This window comes from Colius striatus, chromosome 3 (genome assembly GCF_028858725.1).
Source record: "Colius striatus isolate bColStr4 chromosome 3, bColStr4.1.hap1, whole genome shotgun sequence".
Taxonomy (NCBI): Eukaryota; Metazoa; Chordata; class Aves; order Coliiformes; family Coliidae; genus Colius; species Colius striatus.
Window position 1 is genome coordinate 65038573 of NC_084761.1, and position 19514 is coordinate 65058086.

The following is a 19514-nucleotide window of genomic DNA, read 5'->3' on the forward strand; positions in this document are numbered from 1 at the left end:
ACTTGTCATTTCCTTTTTTAAAAAAGAAATTATGGTAGTGATTGTAAGTAACTTCCATAAGAAACATGTAGGCATCTGACACAGGAAGAAATACTGCAGTGGTAAGGAAACAGAGCGGTATACCTTGGGCACTGGGTTAAGATGCTCCTCGCTTCAGGTTTTTAACCATGAAGTATGATTGGCAGTAATTGACTCCTCCGTCAAATTGGATTTTATAGTATGGAAAGGAGAGGCAGTTTCTTTTAAACATAATCTGAGCAAAGGCTGTCCATGCAAAACAACATTATGCAGTTGTCTTTGAAAACTCGGAGCAGTGGGTGGTGGGGACTGTGGTTTCCCTGTGGGTGAGCATTCGCCTCTCCCACCCCAGCCTTCCCCAGCAGTCATGGACACTGAGCGCTAAAGCTCGGGGGGCGGGGGGGGAGGAAGGCAGGTTCCGCCATGAAATGTCACCGTCATCATGTTCAAAATAGATTTCAAACAATTCTTCTTGATGCCTTTGAGTACAGCTGAGGCTGGTTCTGGTTTCCAGCGCAGACCCGTCCACAGGTGGAAATGTCGTTTGTGCCGTTGGCCCCTGTGGTACAGCTTACCCTCGGTGGGATAGTCAGTGCTGAGGGAAGTGAAAACAAGACTTCGTTTTTTGCAGGTGTCTTCTGAGCAGAGACGTGAGCGTGGCTGCCCAGAGCCCTGCGGCCCCCCACGCTGGCCTGCGGGGGCTGGCCATGGTTGTGCTGGAACCTGTGCTCCAGCCAAACCGGGGCTGCAGGTTCACGGGAGGCTCAGTTAACCTGGAGGCAGAGCTCGGGCAGCAGAGAGCAGGGGCTCCTTTATGAGGACTTCGGCTTCCTTGGAGGAATAATTCTAAATTAATCCTCCTTTTAGTCGGTTCTTTCCTAGACCCCCGTCCGCCTCGCTGTTCTCTTTCCACACCAGCCCTAGGGTAGGCTGTCAGAGCCGCTTCCCGCGCGGGGCCGCTCCCGCAGCCGCCGCCTCAGGGCCGCGCCCGCGCCCCCCGCGCTCTCCCCGCCTTGCCCCGCGGCCGCGGCTGCGGCTGTGAGGGACGTGCCGCGCCGCCCCGCGCGCCATGGCCGTCCCGGCCGCCGCCGGCGCCCGCGGGGAGGCCGCTCGGGGCCGCCCGCGGACGTGCCGCCGCCGGGGGCTGTGGCCACGGGGTTTCCCCGCCGGGTGCGGCCTGCGAGGCGCGGCGGGCGCCACAGCTCGCCGCCCCGGCCACGGCGGAGTCGTGAGCGCCGGGACTGCTCGGAAAGCGCGGGGCGATGCTGCTGCCGGACTGCAGCTCGGAGGTGAGTGGTGGCGAAGGCCGGGTGCCGCCGCACCGGGAGCCCGGCTACGGAACTGCGGGCAGGTGCGGCTTGCCTGGAGCTGCTGCTAGCAGTGCTGGGGCACTGCCCGTGTCCGTCTGTCTTTCTGGTTACGGGGTTAAAAGCCGGAAAAGTCCTGCTTGGATGGCAGGGTTTTTGTTAAAGGGCAGTCTCGTGGAACATAAAGGACCAGTGATTCGCGAGGGGGATGTTTTCTGCTGTGATGCAGTGTTCTTAGACGTGCTGTGGCTTGGGCAGTCTATAACGTTGTGCTTTTGTTTTGTTGGTTTCTTTTTGATTTGGGTTTTTTGTGTCCTGTTTAGCCTGGTAGCTTCAGCAGTCTGTTTGAGGCAGGCACCGGTGTGAACGCACCTGCAGATGCCTTTGGTCAGTCTCCAGTTCACTTGGCTGCTCGTGGTGGTGAAGCTTTTTTCCTACTTTGGCAACTGCAGACAGGAGCAAATTTGAACCAACAGGTAAAAATATAGAAAGTTTCATTTCTAATCTGACATGTTAGCAAATCCAATTTACATTATTTATGTATTTCATCAAAGAGCGGTTTTATGTACAGTTGTTCTGCACAAGGCATCAGGGGTTGCTTATTTTAGAGTAACTCAACTCTAGCATGAACCAGAAATCCTGTACACTGCATTAGCATTTTCATTTGCTATGTATAACACAATTTACACACTGCTGCACACAGATGTCAAAAGAACCTGATGAGCATCTTTTTTCCTCTGAAATTTTGTCCCAGCTTGCAGTAAACATACAGCTTTTTCCTCTAGCTGCAAAGTACTGAGACTTCTGAGCTGGTAGCTGCAAGCTGTTGGGTTGTGAGTGGTGCTGAAAGATGCTGTCAATCAGTGTGCAGTGTAACGTGTAAATTTTTCTGAAGGTAAAGGTTAAACAGTGAGTATTCCACAGGACAGTATTTCTGCTCTGCTGTGATGAACAGCACACTTTACTGGCTGTAATCCTTCAACCAGCAGACTGGTATGTAGAGTAACACTCTGTGACTAGTCATGTTACAGAACAAGAATTTCATCCTGTTCTCCATCCTCCAAATGACTGCTATCTATAAATTGTGTTTCCAGGACTGCCTTGGAGAAGCCCCGATTCATAAAGCAGCAAAAGTTGGGAGTTTGGAATGTCTCGCTCTCCTTGTTGCTGGTGATGCCAAAATTGAGTAAGTTGAACTGCATTTAGTCACTTTAGCATCAGTGTGAAAGAAAGGTCTCCTGGTTTCAGCTAGGATAGTTTGTTTTCTTCCCAGCAGCTGGTACAGGGCTGTGTGTTGGGTTTGTCCTGAGAACAGTGTTGATAATACAGGGATGTTTGGTTATTGTTGAGCAAGGCTTGCACAGGTTGAGGCATTTTCTCCTCCTCACCCTGCCCTGCCAGTGAGTGGGCTGGAAGGGGCATGGCCAGGACAGCTGACCCCACTAGTCACAGGGCTGTTCCATACCACAGGAGGTCATGCCCAGGATATTAACTGGGGGGAGTTGGCAGAAAGGGGCAGATCGCCGCTGGAGCATCACTTACTGGGTGGTGAGCAACTGCACTGTGCATCACTTGGGATTTTTCTTGGGTTTTATTTCTCTCTCAGTGCAGTCCTTTTCATTACAATTATTATTTAATGTAGTTAGTAAACTGTTACATTTTTTTCCCGATTCCCCTCCCCCTCACAGCAGGAGCAGGCGCTGGGAGCGAGCAGCTGGGGAGTGCAAATTATGAGAGCATGCTCAGGCTGTAAATACAGCAGGACAATGGCCGTATGAGATATAAACACCAAAGTAACTGCTACAAGAATATTTCTGATCAGAATATCTCCTTGTCAGTTTTCCACTCTAGTACAGTGCTCACCTTCCTCCTGCCTTTCTGATATGCTAAACCACAGTCATAGGCTGAGCACAAGTTTATTATCAAATAACTACTCCTTGCTGCATTTTAACAGCAGCCCTCTCGCCAAATACAGCCCCAATCCTTGACAAGCCCTGTTGGTACTGATTCTCTGAATGTATTTTTATCCCTCTGTCTAAAGCCAGCACTTAGTTGTGATCAGTGCTTGCTCATAATGTATATTCCAGTGTGATGGGATGGTTGTTGTTAACCTTGTGTTCCAGCTTGTGCAACAACAAGGGGCAAACAGCAGCAGACCTCGCCCTGGCTTACGGCTTTCTGGAATGTGCCAAGTTTCTCTCAACAATTCAGCACATGCAGACAATGAAACTGAGCAGAGAGTCTGGGCACTCACCTCACAAACATGGCTCAGCGAGCAGGGAGCATCAGGGATCACAAGGAAGTGGAACCAGCGGATCCATGAGCAGGAAGAGAAGAGCAGATGGTGTGTAATACTGTTGCACTACAATTCGGAATATTGTGCTCTTTCTTTAATGCTTTTAGCATATAAGTAAATAGATTTGATGTTAGATCCGTAGCAGCTGTCTTTAGAAGCCTGCTGGTAAGGATCAATTTGCATAGGTATTTAAGGTTATGGGCTTATTGAAAATGGATGGTGCATGGGGAATGCCACTGCAAAGGTGACTAACATGGAAAAGGGAAAAAAAAATAAGTACTTTTACTGATGTACTGATGGAGTAGCTAGGGCCTTATTCTCTTTTGTTCATAGGACAGACCTTGTGTCCTAGCTGATAAAAGAAGCCACTTGTAATGCCAAAGTGACATCAGTGGGAAGGCAGAGTCTGAAGAAACATGATGAGGCAGCCAGATGTGCATGCTGGTAGCTTGTCTCCTTCTGAGAAGGAGGAAGGTTCATTTCTTTTTACTTCTTACAGAAGACTGTTGTGGGTTTGGTTTTGGGTATTTTTTCCCCAGAATAGTTGTATTCGTATAGCTATAAATAAATGAGCATATTAACAAGTCTCTCATATGTTTTTCTGTGTAAATGAGAACAAAGTTCATAAAATTAAGAACTATAGCCATTTTTCTCCCACTCCCATTCTAAAATGCCATTCTCAACACTACCAGCATCAAGTGACACCTTTGAACAGATTCACAGCACACAAGACAGCTGGCTCTGGGGAACCTGAAAGGTAGATGACTGTTTATCTTTTGGGCAAGAAAGAAAGCTACAAAAGAAAGCATTTAACTACATCATGTTGTCTCAAGCCCAATGAAGGGAGTAGGAGTTACCTAATAAATATGTTTTTAAGAAATACAGTTCCCAGCAGATAACTCTTATTTTTAGAGGTTTCATTCTTAAAAAAAATAAATTCTTATTTTAAATTACTCCAGCTACATTTCTCTTTCAGTGGGGGTTTGACTTAAAGCATTATTGGGATAAATTACATGACAGTTTTATCTAGATCAGCTAGTATTCTGGCTTAGTGTGTTCCAGCCTCTGAGTGGAATTCAAATAGATTTTGGTCGCTGAGGTAGGCACAGGTTATAATAAGCATCCTTCTTCCAAAACTCCGGGCCCTTCCATCCACACCAGCCCTGTCCAAGAAAAAGCAAGACAGCATTGAAATCTACTATGGATTCTGTTTTTCCCATCTATTACTATTGGATCTGTTTGATTTTACAAACTCCAGTGAAAGCTGTATTACTTCTTTTCAAATACCTACAGAATGCAATGACACACAATTCTCAGAAGGTTCTCTATGTGCCTGGAAGGACACAAACAGAAAACACTTAACCTCTCTCTCACCCTTCCTCTCTCCCCACCCCAGCTAAGTTCCTTAAAAGTAGCAGCCCTTGCCCTTCCACTTCCCACTGCCTTCTGCTGCCAGGGAGACTAATATTACTCTGAAACTGTCATTCTTACAGTATCCATTTCTGTTGTCTTGAGCCCTTGCCTTTTTTGGCAACAGCTGGTATTTCAGAGCCAAACAGAACTCTTAACTTCAGAAGGTGTGCTGTTGATCACAATGTAACAGAAAAACAGTCTAACAGAGCTCTTAAGTTTGCAGAGAACCACATAATTATATGAGGTGTTTCTGAAGAGCTGCAAATGTATGATCCGCCTCAGTTTCTCCCCTTTCCTGCTACATTTCGATGCATCTGATCTGCGGGGCCATTCCTGAGCACCTCACGGCCCCAAAAGCCTTTGGTTCTACACGTTCATTCTGTGTTGGTTTCAAGCTTTTATCACAGCAAAATGTTTCTTCAACAGCTTTTCTAGTTGGGCCTAACCAAAGGGTATCGAATAAAAATACTAAATACAAGTTGGTATTTGCAACTTAACACAAAGAACAGGAAGGAAATTATTTAACAGCTCCAGGGTGATTTAGCCACTTCCACAGTTTCCATTTCTGACGCTCTTTCCTTTCTTGTAGTGTGCTGGGTCATTCCTTTCAGTAGCTTTAAATATAGAAATCAGATTACATACTCTTTAGAGTTTTCCCAGATTTTCCAAACAGCTCAGTACTTGCCCTTTAAACTTAGGTCAAGGCTTGGTCTGAGAATGCCTAGTGTTTGATTTTTAAATGAATAAATAAAGAAATGCTTATCCTCTCTGCTTCAATAACAGCATTTTATAGGGTGAACAGTAGTATTTTGAATTGAACAATAACAAAAAAAGATATTTATTTTATGTACTACTGAGTAAAAGGGGAGATGGTTTAATTCAGAGAAAGAATATTTCTTTGTATTTCAACTGCTTTACATGGTTGCTGACTCAATAAATCTTCAAAGACAGTGTTCCTTTCTGAAACTGAGTAAGCAGCATACACATGGGTTAACTGGGATCAGCACTTCCACCAGAAGGAACGGAGAAGCCACAGAACAGCCAGTTTCTGGCAGTATGTTATTTGTTTAATGCCAAAATATATGTATATACATACAAATATGCATCAAGTCTCACCTTTTCCAAAATAACCTGCAGGTCTTCCCCTCCAGTGTAATGTGGGTCTAAAATCAAATACTTTATGTGCCCCGTCATCTCATTCCAAGCCACTCCTAATATCGTGTGTGCCAAAACACCTCCACCTAAAACAGGAGGAACACAAGTTGCTTAGATTTTTATTTTTAATGAGATTGGCCAGACATGCAAGCCTCAAATACATCAACACAGGTTAGCTGGGTTACCAAAATGACTCTGAATCTGACCTACATAAGATTCCTTACATTATTAAACGACACATCTGTACTACAACTAGGGAAGTTTACTTATTTTTCTTTACTTACTACAACTAGAGAATTTACTTTCCAAAGTTCTTCGGTGTCAGCAAGGCAGGTTAAATCCTCAACAATTCCACCAGATGAAGCCAAGAATATTTCAAACGTGTTTTTATCCCCTTTTCTTTAAAGAAGCTTAACTGTAGAAAAAGAATCTGGCACACTTCCTGGTTGTAAAAGGACTAAAATGAGAACAGAAATCAGGACTTCTGGATAAGGGTTATGTGCTGTTTTCTACTATGATCCATCAATGGATATTAAAGGCAGAGCAGGAATTTCTGACTCCCCTTTCTCCAGCTTGCAAACAGGGAGAGGGGATATTTTGATGAACGGGCCACAGGTTGAGCCTTGCACGTTTCTTTCAGATAGCAACAGGAACTTATGTCCCTGGGATACTGTAGCAGTGACTCTACCCAGCGGCTTACCCTGGGGTAAGCTGCAAAAACTCAAAAGAATACCAGCAAAAAAAATCCCCCAAAGCCCACCCCAAAAAGCCAACTTCTGCCCCTCCAGTAACAAAAACCCCCACCCCAATCTACAAGAGAGCATTATAGGGAAGGGGAAGTTACAGACAATAAGGTTTTTCAGTATAGGATTCTAAATTCTTGCAACTCAGATAGAAAGGCTGCTCAAGGGCCAAGGATATTTCACACCAAAATCTGGACTTCTGGGATCTCTAATTGGAGAGAGTAAGGCTATCTTCATGCACTGCCAAATACAGGTTGCAAACATTACTAAAAATGTAATGAAATGTTATGAAAGCTGAAAATTGCAATTTTAACATTCTTCATTTTCTAACCTACAGCTGTCTCAGAAAGAGTTCAATTAAAGTTGCAGCATTCTTACTAACAGCATTTCTTATGTTACCAACATTTCAGATCATGACTAAAACTGGTTTTAAGAAATAATTTGAACAATGCCCTTCACTTCTAAGCCAGGTAAATACTGCCCTGCTGTCACATGAAGTTGTGAGGAACTGCATGACTCGTGCCCCCCTACAGGAGTCAGCTCTCCAGTATTGACTTTACCAGCAGTTTTTAAGAACACTACTTAGATTGACTTTTGTTACTAGGTTTAATACTGAGCAAAAAGAGACTAAACTGTACCATTTTCCAGGCTCCCTCAGGAAAATTATGATTTTTTAATTAATCTCGAGTTTTGATTAACTCTTGTAGATTAAATGGAAAGAATTTTAATTGAAATGAAGTTCAGCACAGGGAGACCACACATTTTCATTGGCATTCTTTGATGCTCGAGCACTTACCAATCATAATTGGAGTTCCTTCACCCTTGAAATGATTAGCCAGCTCTCTCCCCTGCAACGCTAGCTCAGCACCCTGGCTGGGGAAGAAAAACAACAGGTCTGTCACCTGCACCACGCTTCCAGATGGGGAATCATCCATTACACTTGGTATCTGCATAGGTAACTGATTTGAAAGTGACTTAAGAGTTTTCCTGTATAAACATCCCGGGAGAATCTGAAAACAAGAAAGGCGTTTAATGCAAGTTACAGCTTTTGGTTGGACCAGTGAAGCTGCTGTAAGCCTAGCTCCTGCCAGAGCACCTGGAAGCACCCAGCTTCTCTGGAGTGTCTGCTGCTTGTCTCCCACAGTGGGGACAGCTGGAAAACCCCAGCCGCTCCCTCCAAACCAGACTGGCTACATCTGTCAGTGAGGGGAAGTCTGAAGTAACAGAACTTCATCAGAAACCACAAAATCAAGGTGCTGATAATGGTGTTTATAATGATGTCTCTTAAGATAGGCTGCCACTGTAATGGCATTCAAACCCAAGCTGGCTTTAAAAATCAGATCTCACATAGTCCTAATAATCTGTCAAAGCAGCACTGAACTCAGCTGTGTTACCATCTCCCTGCTCCTTCTTGATTGGGGACCAGCCCCAGACAAAAGAAGTTTACGTGGAAGAGAAATGCACACACACAATACATGCATGTACTCCAGGGTTCAGAGCTCAAGACGTTCTGTCTGACCGAGACTCACATTCCCCTTAGGAGGCTGCCAGCACTCCTCACAGTGGTGGCAGAAACTAGGCAAGGAACTTAAAGAGAGATAATTTAAATCTCTTGTCTTTATCCTTCTTCATCTAGCAGTTAACTTTTTGAACACGGCAAGCAAGCCTGCAGGCTGCTTCTCCAGCTCCTGAGTGATGGATAAGAGACATCAAAAAAGGACTGATTGAATCTCCCATTCCCTGCCCTCTACGCTGCTTATGGGGGAAGGAGGAAAGGTGACCTTAAAGGGCTAGTTGCGCTTCCATCATTCACCCTATTCACCCTATTCTGTATAATTTTTCCATTGGATGTTTCTGTTTGTTATGTTTTGGCTCGAGGCAGATTAAGTTTCATTTCCTTCCCCAAGGCAAATAGCCTGGTCTGTTTTGTCCGGGGCCATAAGCAGCAATTAAGCCCTCTCTGTCCTTTGGGAGTTCTGAAGTCTGTGGTACTTAAGTCTAATTGTGGTCTTTTGTCCCTGGACGGGCATAAACCATGACAGTATGAGCATGTCAAAATGCCCAAAAGGAAACAAATCCCTTGTTTTATCTGTCCCAGAACCCCAGAAAAGAGAATTCTATTTCTGGGCTGCTCAGATGATGGGTTAGCTCTGTGGACAAAGTGAGCATTCAGTTCATTATGACTGCCTGTATACCTGCTTCAGAACTTATATTTGTGGTGCAAAGGAATAGGCTGAATTCCACACCAGTCTGCACATCAATAAGCAATTTATAATAACCTTGAACTGGAAATTCTGCAACTGGAAATTTAGCAACCCTTTCATCTGTAAGCACTTCACACAACCAAAGGCAAGAATGCAGGGTTTATGAACAAGATTTGTTCTCTCTTTTATTATCCCTATTCTCCCATGTGTTGTAATGGTAATTTGCATTTTAAGACATTCAGTCTTTTAATAATTACTGAGCTATGAAATGAATATGGATTTTTACCTGACAAATAGTATTTTTGATGTTATTCCAAAAAGCTGATTCAAAACAAGCTGCACCTCAATCGAACCAATCCATTGCCGTGACCCCACAAACGCTGCAGGCTTGTCTCCAGCATCAACCAGTGCCTTTGCAACATCACCATGAAGAGGAAAAACATATGTCAACAAGTGGTAAGGAATTCCACCACTGCCTGTGAACAAAGTTGCTTTGTATACCAACCCAGCCAGTCAAAAGCACACAAATGGAGGCTCAGTCCCTTCCTTGCAGTGCTGGTCTTGAACTGTTACTTGAACACTAACAAAGAACGGTGCCTGCAGGCACCAAATAGAACCCCAGGCCCACAGGCAGACTTCAAGCTGGGATGGTGAGCACAGAGATGTCTAATAATGGAGCATCATTTCTGCTGCAGAAGCCATGTCAGACTGAAGTACCTGGACTCCCATTGAAAGCATCTCAGAAAAGGGTCCACAAAATAGTTCTGTGAGGAAGAGGCCACTGAAATACATCAAAGGCTGTGGTTTAATTTAAACTCTTCTCCATTGTGAGGCTTATATGTTTCATGCAGCACTTGAGAGGGAACTTTTTTGCTAAGGAATCAAAGCCCACAAAGTCTTCTGAAGGCTTCCGCACTCTTAGGTCTAAAAATATTACAGGAGCATATGGACTTCAGTAGCTTTTAGGTTTAGGTGTGGACTGAGAAACATTCAGGAAATGCAGTTTTAACTTTAGTGCTCACATCCGTGTCAGGTAGGATGAAAGCTGTCTTACGGTCCAAATCACACCCTGCTAAAAATGTTCAGTAAACAAATAGAACGCAGAGAAGAACTTTGAGAAGACTAAAGGTAACTGCAGTATTTCTTGCTAGGCATGCAATGTTAGCTACTCAAACCTACAGTTTTTCCTTCAGTGCTGTTAACATAAGCAAACACATTCAGGTATGCACTCCAACTCACAAAAGACAAAGAAGTGAAGGAGAGCTCAAAGCCCAGGCAAAGCCCACTACTCTCAAAGGCAGAGCAGCAAACGGTGGTAGTAAATGCACAGCATCTGTGGAGTAATTCAGCTGTCACTGAATACAAAAGTAGGTTAAAAACTGGTTTTAGTATGACACTTTGGGTTGTTTTCTTTCATTTGGAAAAAATGGTGAAAATGTTATGATTTGAGCTTCTAACAGAACATTAATCCCAGGAAATATTTAGAAGATTATTTTAATGAGTCTTGTTTGCACAGATAATGTCAACTCTCTGATTAACATTCAGAGAGAGGTCTCCTCTAATTCAGAGCCACTGTAGTGCAACTTAAAGAGACAAACTGAAAATACCACAAAAATCCAAACTCTAAAATACATGAATCTGATATTTCAAAAATAACCTAGACAAACTTTTCTAGCTAAAAATGCATAGAACAATGAACCTGCTTAAATGTTCTGTACCTGTTGAATTTCCTTATGTGTTGGAATAGATGCATCAATGTAACCTTGGTGTTTGAACCAAGAGCAGATTGTCTGCAGAGACCGGTAGGCACAGCCCCAACCGCTGTCATCGATCCGATCCTGCATGTAGTGGTGGTAACTATAGACACCGTGTACCAAATAAACCTGCACGGAGACAGAGAACACAACCAACTCTGACTGCCCTTGCATCAGCTTTCAGAAAAGTCACAGAATCATACAATGGTAGGGTTTGGAAGGGACCTTTAGAGACCATCCAGCCCAACCCCCATGCAGAAGCAGGTCCACCTAGATCAGGTCACATAGGAACACGTCCAGGTGGGTTTTGAATGTCTCCATTGAAAGAGACTCCACATCCTGTTTCAGCCTGTGCCAGGGCTCCCTCACCTGAACAGTAAAATCATTTTTTCTTATGTTTAAATGAAACTTTCTGTGTTCCAGCTTCATCCCATTACCACTTGTTCTGTTGCTAGATACCATAGAAAAAAGGGATGTCCCAACCTCCTGACACCCACCCTTTAGATATTTATAAATGTTATTAAGATCCCCCCCTTGGTCTCCTCTTTTCTAGACTAAACAGCCCCAGTTCCCGCAGCCTTTCCTCATATGAAAGATGTTCCAGTCCCCTGATCATCTTGGTGGCCCTGCGCTGGACTCTCTCCAGAAGTTCCCTGTCCCTCTTGAGCTGAGGAGCCCAAAACTGGACACAGTACTCCAGATGAGGCATCACCAGGGCAGACTAGAGGTGGAGCAGAACCTCCCTTCACCTGCTGGACACACTCTTTTTGATGCATCCCAGGATGCCATTGGCCTTCTTGGCCTTGAGGGCACATTGCTGGCTCATGTTCAGTTTATCATCAACCAGGACTCCCAGGTCTCTCTCTGCAGAGCTGCTCCTCAGTAGGTCAGTCTCCAGCCCGTACTGGTGCATGGGGTTGTTCCTTCTCAGATGCAGGACTCTGCACTTGTCCTTGTGGAACCTCATGAGGTTCCTCTCTGCCCAGCTCTCAAGCGAGTCGAGATCCCGCTGAATGGCAGCACAGCCTTCTGGGGAATCAGCCAGGCCTCCCAGTTTGGTGTCATCAGCGAACTTGTTGAGGGTACACTGTCCCCTCATCCAGGTTGTTGATGACAAGGACTTGTCACTTGCACCGTAAAAGCTTTCTGCTGGGGACTACCCATCTCTGGAAGAACCGAAGGGCTGTTACTTGCAGGTGATTACCTCTCCTGTTTTCCTCTCATACACATCTCCGTTCATAGCTGTGGTTTCTTGTCCTGCTTCTGAGAAACCTGGAAAATATGTGCTAACCACGTGTCCCTCTTTCCCAAGAAAAGGCAACTTCTTTGGGACAAATACAGCTAAAGCAATACTATTTTGTGCAGAGAAGCCCTTTTGCTTTAAAGGCCAATTCAATTGCTTCACTTCCTCATCTATACAGTATTGCCTACCTAAATTACTTCTTTTTATAACAAATCCCAAGTAAAATAAAAAAGGTACTTTCTTGCAGTTGTTTTAATGTAAACTTACCATACCAGACTCCATACCAGGTGAATTAAGATGTAAATGTGGATTTCTGAGATACCCATCTTTATATGGTTCATCTGGAAAATGATAAGCATTTGCTCTCTTGAAATATGGTCTGTCACATGGCAGATTGTATAACCCATGCAATTCCTGCATGTGAGTTCAAATAAAAATAAAGAGCACAATTCAAAGTTTGGATTAATGGAAACATCACAGTGTAAGTAATGATAAAGACATGGATGATTTTAACAGCATGGTTTAGAAAATTAACATATTACAATTAAACATTCAGCATGTATGGGTACTACTTCACTCGCATCTCTGAAAGGAAGCCCCACTGAAACTATCACAAGTGTCTTACGAAATACACCACAATAGAAAAGGACTACAGTTTGATCCATGTAGCAGTACATATACACAGACTCTGAATGATGATCTTAACTAATATTGAATGCAGACAAATGCTGAGACTGAGAAAAGATACCGAGTGTATTGTTTAAGCAGATTCAGTCTATCTTGAAATATCTTGAGGACTGTTCACAACACAACAGCCACATTTAAAAAGATATATTGTCTTATTTCACAGAGCTCAAGAGTGAAAGGAATGATGAGATCATCTAGGATAATGTGTGCAATTCAGGTAATACGTTTTACAGAGATAACCCAACACTGAAGCCAGCTATATTCGCCACAGTCTGGTGCTATTGCAAGCACTGGATAAGAGTGAACAGAAAGACAGAGAGCAGGAAAGACTTAATGTGTCACCAGTGCCTGAGGCCTCTGCAAATGCAAGGAATAGGTGAGGTTTATATGCTCAGCAATGCTTCACAGAGATGAAGAAAATGAAAAAATCCCCATGACTTATACACCTCTACGGCAGCAGAAAATTCTATCCTGCTCTCAGTGTGTGTGACTGCATGACCTGAACCGCCATCTGCCAGGGACCTGTCTCAAAGGACTGCCACATCAGAACATTTTTCCACTTTGTTCATATACCTTTTTCTACATGTGCCAACCCAGAAGGCAAAAAAACACAAACCCTGATCACTTAAGTGGGACTGCTGTGAGTCACAAAAAGCAGCTCTCCCAAACAAACAAAAATCCCACTAACAGACAACTCCAAGAAAGAAACCAAAACAAATGAAAAACTCCCAAACCTAATCCTTTCAGGACATGTGTTAAAGCCTGAAAACAGTAATGTGCTGTGATATTCTACCATGGAAATGGAGAAATTCAAAGAATACAGTACTAGGAAGTAATTTAGACAAAACCAATACTACATAGTTTTAAAGTTTCTGTTGTCCCCTTACAAAATGCGACCTGGAATATTCAATAAAATAACTTCTAATGAATCAAGCTTCCACATTCAGTATACTGCTTCAGGTACAAAAACATCAATTAAAAAATAGCAGTATCTGCTCATATTAAATCCATGGTGATGAAATGAAAAAGCTTTACCACTGCTTCAGCTAAATTACTTTTAAAAAAAATCAGGTTCTGTTAGTATTTGTTGGCTTTACCTTTCTGTAACTTGCCAGCTGATCATCTGAAATACCTGTAGGATACGAGATTGTTACAAGGTGATTTTTTCCTGGTAACATGAAATGAAATTGTTCTGGTACCACAATTGATGTTCCCTTCATATACTTCATGATACATCTTTCCATGTCAGTTAATTGCCTGTGAATTGCTTTCACCAGGAGATTTTGTACACTGCAAAGTATAGGGGAGAATATTTTAAAAGCAGAATGGCAACAGTGGATCATTTTCTCATGTAGCTCTGATAGTTACACAGTACTTACATGGATATTTGCACCTAGTCTGATGAACTGCCAACTTCCATGCTTCTGCTCCCACACGGAAAGGCAGAACCTTGCCGTGCTTTACTTGGAGCATGTCAGCACATCGAAACTACTCCCTAGTCACACAACCCTTCAAAATGTACGTACCCTGATCTTGTATCAGAAACACAATCACTATGAGTGTTTGCCAAAATATAAGTTACCCACATGACTATACAGGGTTGTTTTGCATTTTAACCACCCAATTTAGCATGCTTCCCAAGAGTCAAATCTTGTGGGAAAAAAAAGCAAGGAAAAAATACAGAGGAAAATTCTTAACACTTTCCATCTTCACCTAACCTAGTACTGAGATCACAAAGACTCATCAAATGCTCTCTCTATTATACACACTCACATATTTAAAATAATTTTTAGAACGTTTTCCTGACTTTTGCAGTTCGTTGCTAAGCAATGGTTAGGAGTTATCAAATCTATCAGAATCTGATAAACTGTTTTTTTTGTACATTGCAAAAGGATTATGTCTCAAGATTACTAAAGCTCCCAGCTGTCAACAGGAGCTTTTGTTATTTATACAGCTAAATCCCATTACAAAAATTCTATATGCTACCTCATTAAACTTACTAATGATATAGCTTTACTTCATCATTTCAAGAAAAAGCAGAAACAAAGCTGAAAAGCACAAGTTCAGGACAACACTTACTTTCCCCATGTTTCTTCTGGAGAGACAGACACAACAACATCAACTGGCAATGTCATATTGACGTAGTGGTGTTCCTTATTTTCCTTTTCAATGACAGGAGCCAAAGCAGCTAATGAAGATGTCATTTCCAACATGAGGTCTACATTGACTATCTGCTGCTGCAGAGAATAAAGACACCAGTAATGCATCTCCAAAAACACATGCACCAAGAAGGCAGAGGTAAGACAGCAGATATTTGGTATCAAACTCTGCAATGAAACATTTGTGTTAGAAAAAGCTCATAGCCTTAAAGACATCCCGATCTACTGCATGTAGATGGATCTCTGCATTCCCTCAGCCTCAACAACTTTAAAAGGATTGTTTTAAAGCATGTCAATACCTATTTGTGTACAGAAAAGCCTAGTGAGGGCAGATCTGAAAACATTTAAACGGCAGGTTGTCTGATACAACGTATTAGTGCAGTGAGACATACCGTATCTTGCAACTTTTTATCCTTTTTTTTGCCAAGCTTTCGTTTGCTCTCCTCATCCTGATCAAACCTGAAGTATCAAGAGAAATTTCTATAAAAATTAATAGAAATTAATCTATTAAAAATAATAGCAATTTAAAATATACTCACTGTATCAATCGTCTTATCTCCTTACAAGCAGAATCATCAGTCAGCTCTGGAGCAGTGCTTGTACCATTGTTTGGCCACACATAGACTGAACTCTGGCAAATTCTTAACACAAGAACATCCGAGGACAGTTTGTTTGCAAGATCACTGAAAACATATCCTAATGCCTTTTTTGTTGATGCCTCTGAAACACAGTAAGGATACCATTAGACCAGAAAACTGCCTGACTTTCCTTATAGTTGCTGGGCATATATTTTTTTCTTTAAAAAATGGTATATTTTGACTTTGAAAAAAAAAATGTAAGGGATGTAATGATTGGGAAAATGGCTATGTAAACAAAAACCAGGGTAAGACTTCACCAAACAGGTCTGTATCAAACAGTCACACTCATACCTGTCTGAACAAAATTGTACTGTTTCTCTCAGATGCTGTCAAATATGGCAAGCTGAATGAATTATGGAAAAATAAGCTATACTGTAAGCTGATTTTTAAATCAATACCTCTTAGCCAAGCCTACAGTTGCAAATGAACTTCCATGAACAGACAAACTTCTACATATGGTTATAGCCAGTCTTCTGAGTAAATCCTGGAAAGATTCAATCCGAGTCACATATTTTTGACTTCCTGTCATTATTCAGAAATAAAAAACATTCTACATTTTTGGAAAAGGAGGGCCTACACCCCAGCTGCAGACCAAACGTTGGCCAATATAAACCTGTAACAGTAAGCACACCCTGGTCAGCCTGAATCCTTGCTACCCCTATAAAGGGTTGTCTTTCTGAGCTTAACTTAACTTTTCAAATGTCACCCACTCCTTACAACCTGAACCAACCCTGGACATGACAGAGCAACTTATGCACACCAACAGCCTTGTTTTACTCGCTGAGGAAATTACTTGAAATGCAACAAGTTACACAAAGCCCAACAAGCTATCAAAGACAATGATGAATTGCATTTCTTTAATGCATTAACTTATTTTTTGACAGTATTAGTTGGCTTATGCACTATAAGTCTGTAAAACCTGCAGTATTAGAAAAGCCCAACAAAAGTCCAAAAGAAGAACATTACTGCTCTCAAAAGGAGTGGTCTGTCATATTTAGACACCAACAGGTATGACTACCATGCACTCCGAGTACCACCCCGCTTCACTGTGGTTAAAATTCACTACTCTGAAATTGAAGTAAAATCAAGAGCCTTTCTCTGAGGATGCAATTCACAAAAGGTTGCTGTGCCTTAGAACAACCTATTCCACACTTCTGTTCCACGACATGAAGCAAAGGAGCCCAAGTTCCTTTTTGAGGTTCACTAGCACTCCACTCAAGTTTCTAGCAAAGAGGTTTCCTTTTTAAAATGCAGTGTGAGCTACATTTGAGCTAAAGACACCCACAGTATCTTGAGCAGACTTTCTGAAGTGAATGTCACATCACTGTAAGAATGTGGGACTGGAAAAGCCTCTTAAAGCCATGTGGTCTAGTCCCTTGTTATCCCATGGAATTGCATTAGGCAGTCCCACCTAAATTCAGTAGGGTAACTAGTTTGGTCGTCATCATTTCTTTAAACTGTATTAATATAATCCTATCACAACCAAATTCATTGGCATTACATTATTCTCTGTTTGCTTAGAATTTCAGTTGACTCTGGATTCAAACTGAATATGCTATATCCATAAGTAGGAAAAACATGTAAAGGAAAGGGCCTAGAAAGGGCAACTCAAACTTTACTTGAAATGGCTAATAAAACCTGCAATGGGAGAAGATGGTCAAAAAAATTAAGGGACGTAAAGAATGAGATTTTCCGTATTTAATCTTTACGTGTTTGGGAAGAAGCACTTAACATCTGGTGAAATGCCAAGAACTAGTTAACTAACAAAAGATTATTTATATAAATGTTAAGAAATCTTATAGACACACCATCAGTAGTTGCTAGCTGAAATGCAAGATCCAGGCCTCCTCTTATCCTAAACAGTATGTCCATAGCTTCTGGAATTGCCTAAGGAAAAAAGAAAAGCAGTGAAAGTGAACAGCGACTTCAATATGCTTTCTATCCAGTTACAACTGATTGTCATTACACCACTGTATGTGTATACACTAGGCCTTACTGCAGCTGGTGAGGGTACCAAAGGCCAGTGGATAAACAGGGAAGCAAACTGCACAGCAGCACATAGTTGCCAGTGCCAGTATGTCAAACCTGTAGCACAGCACCTGTGCTACACATACGGCCCTTAAACATACTTCCTACCCAAGCAAGAAAGTCTTAATTCTATACTTTTATCATTTAGAAATATTTCGGGTAAAAAGTAATTGTTTCTCATGGTTTCAATACAAATGTTGTATTTTCCATCTTATGACTCTTCCTCTAGTTCAAGTAAACCAAGGACTGCTCTGGGCATTACAGCAGAAAGGTAATTAAGCACCATCTGTAAGCGTGCATTCATCTTTGTGAGGAAATCACAGCTTCAGAGAAAGAAAAAGAAAATAAAAAGGACAAACGCACACATAACCTCTAGAATGCAGGCTGAGTTTCACATTTGACAGAAGGGCTGCTTATGCACAGCTCAGAGACCACTCAGCTGTTTGTCTCCCCTTCGGGAGTTCTTGCTCTAAGTTGCTTAAATGAACTTCATCAAAGAACTCATCCAGATGGAAACCCACCCTTATTATTGAGAAAATCTGGGTTTTTTTCCAGCCAGACAACTCCCATTAAAGTTCAACATACCGCCATAAAAACAGTTGTACCAGTACAGAGAAGAATAGAAGGAGACAGCCTGGAAGAGTGTGGGTATTGCTCAATCCAGCAGTCCACAAAAAGCTTCACAGCCTTAATTGCTCTAAAAAAACCCAAACCAAACACCTGTAAGAATAATTACACTAAGAGCCTTTGGAAAGATTTATCATGTAACTGTCTGCTTACAAACTATGGGAAACTTCCAGCTGCAATGCTGTTATTTGTGAAATAAAAAAAGTCAAAATACAAGACTAATGATCTTTCCACTAAAAGGATTCTAAGCAGAAATTTATAAAAAGATTATGCACACCTGATGAAAACACAAGTATCTACATTTTTAGCTTTAGGTGAGGGATTTTCAGGTTTCTGTGATTCTGAGGTGCCAAAGTTTACTCCAATAAACAAAAAAAAAGGCAAGACTGTCCAATATTTTGGTTCCTGAAGCACAATCTTGAACTAATGTAGGTAATACAATTATCTTCATTAGTGTAGTCTCGGGAGTGTGGAGATCCACAAGTGCCATCATGTGAAAAGGAGTCTGCCTCTGTCGATGGGAAAGACGCTTTTTATATGAATTAGTACAAGGTAAGAATAACGCCCATGAATGACAAGCAAAGCTCTGCAAAGGCAGTAAGAGCATTCGGCCTTTTGATAGTAGCTCATCATGGATGATACGGTCTCCTAACTGACCTCTGACAAGAGCCAAGCAGGCTGAGACCTCCCAAAGCAGCTCGGGAAAGGCTGTTGCGAGGGGCGAGCCAAGAGGGCAGCGTGGGGGCTGCCGCAGCCTCGTCTGACACGATCTGCGCCCTGCAGAAAGGGCCTCGCACCCCGAGCTGCCCGAGGAGCCTCGACACCTGCCCCACGACGTGCCCCCGGCTGTGGGCTGGAGGCCCAAACACCGCCGCGGACCAGCCGCCCGGGAGCGAGCGAGAGCGGGCGGACACCAGCCCGCGGCCCGCCGTGCCCGCCACAGGACAGGGTGAGCCGCAGCTCGCTCCCCCGCGGCGGCTTCGGAGGTGTGGGGGGCACGGCTGGGGAGGCCTCTAGGCCCAGCCCCCTGCCCGGCTACCAGCACAGCTCGAGCCAAGTCGTGTCGCGCCCCCGCCCTCCCCGCCCCGCTGAGGACGAACCCCGCACGGCCGTGGCCGCGGTGCCCCCCCGGGGCGGACTCACCACGTCGCCCGGCGCCGCAGCAGCCGCGGCCCAGCGCGCACGCGCGGTCCCACCCGGGAGGAGGCGCCGCGCGAGCCGGAGAGGGGACAGGGACAGCCC

General features: G+C 43.2%; 2 protein-coding genes across 6 annotated transcripts; one reads left to right on the forward strand and one right to left on the reverse strand.

Annotated features, from left to right (window-relative positions):
• Positions 1–1254: 1254 nt before the first annotated feature.
• ANKRD37 (ankyrin repeat domain 37) lies at positions 1255–4189 on the forward strand. Its single transcript, XM_061994346.1, has 5 exons — positions 1255–1307; positions 1649–1801; positions 2420–2511; positions 3449–3669; positions 3955–4189. The coding sequence occupies exons 1-5, from the start codon at positions 1281–1283 to the stop codon at positions 3975–3977; spliced, it is 516 nt and encodes a 171-aa protein (XP_061850330.1). The 5' UTR covers positions 1255–1280; the 3' UTR covers positions 3978–4189.
• A 172-nt stretch (positions 4190–4361) lies between these two features.
• UFSP2 (UFM1 specific peptidase 2) lies at positions 4362–19459 on the reverse strand. 5 transcript variants are annotated; one of them, XM_061994340.1, is made up of 13 exons: positions 19416–19445; positions 18231–18342; positions 17426–17504; positions 15519–15699; positions 15372–15438; positions 14900–15057; positions 13918–14110; positions 12401–12547; positions 10855–11019; positions 9423–9547; positions 7729–7805; positions 6151–6275; positions 4362–4784 (listed from the first exon to the last, which is right to left on the reverse strand). In XM_061994340.1, the coding sequence occupies exons 2-13, from the start codon at positions 18234–18236 to the stop codon at positions 4698–4700; spliced, it is 1410 nt and encodes a 469-aa protein (XP_061850324.1). In that variant the 5' UTR covers positions 18237–18342; positions 19416–19445; the 3' UTR covers positions 4362–4697. The 5 variants fall into 5 exon arrangements, 4 of the variants coding, with proteins under 4 accessions (XP_061850324.1, XP_061850325.1, XP_061850326.1 ...); XM_061994341.1 differs by lacking the exon at positions 18231–18342 and having other exon boundaries at positions 19416–19459; XR_009818557.1 differs by lacking the exon at positions 4362–4784 and having other exon boundaries at positions 6190–6275; positions 7729–7801.
• Positions 19460–19514: the final 55 nt, after the last annotated feature.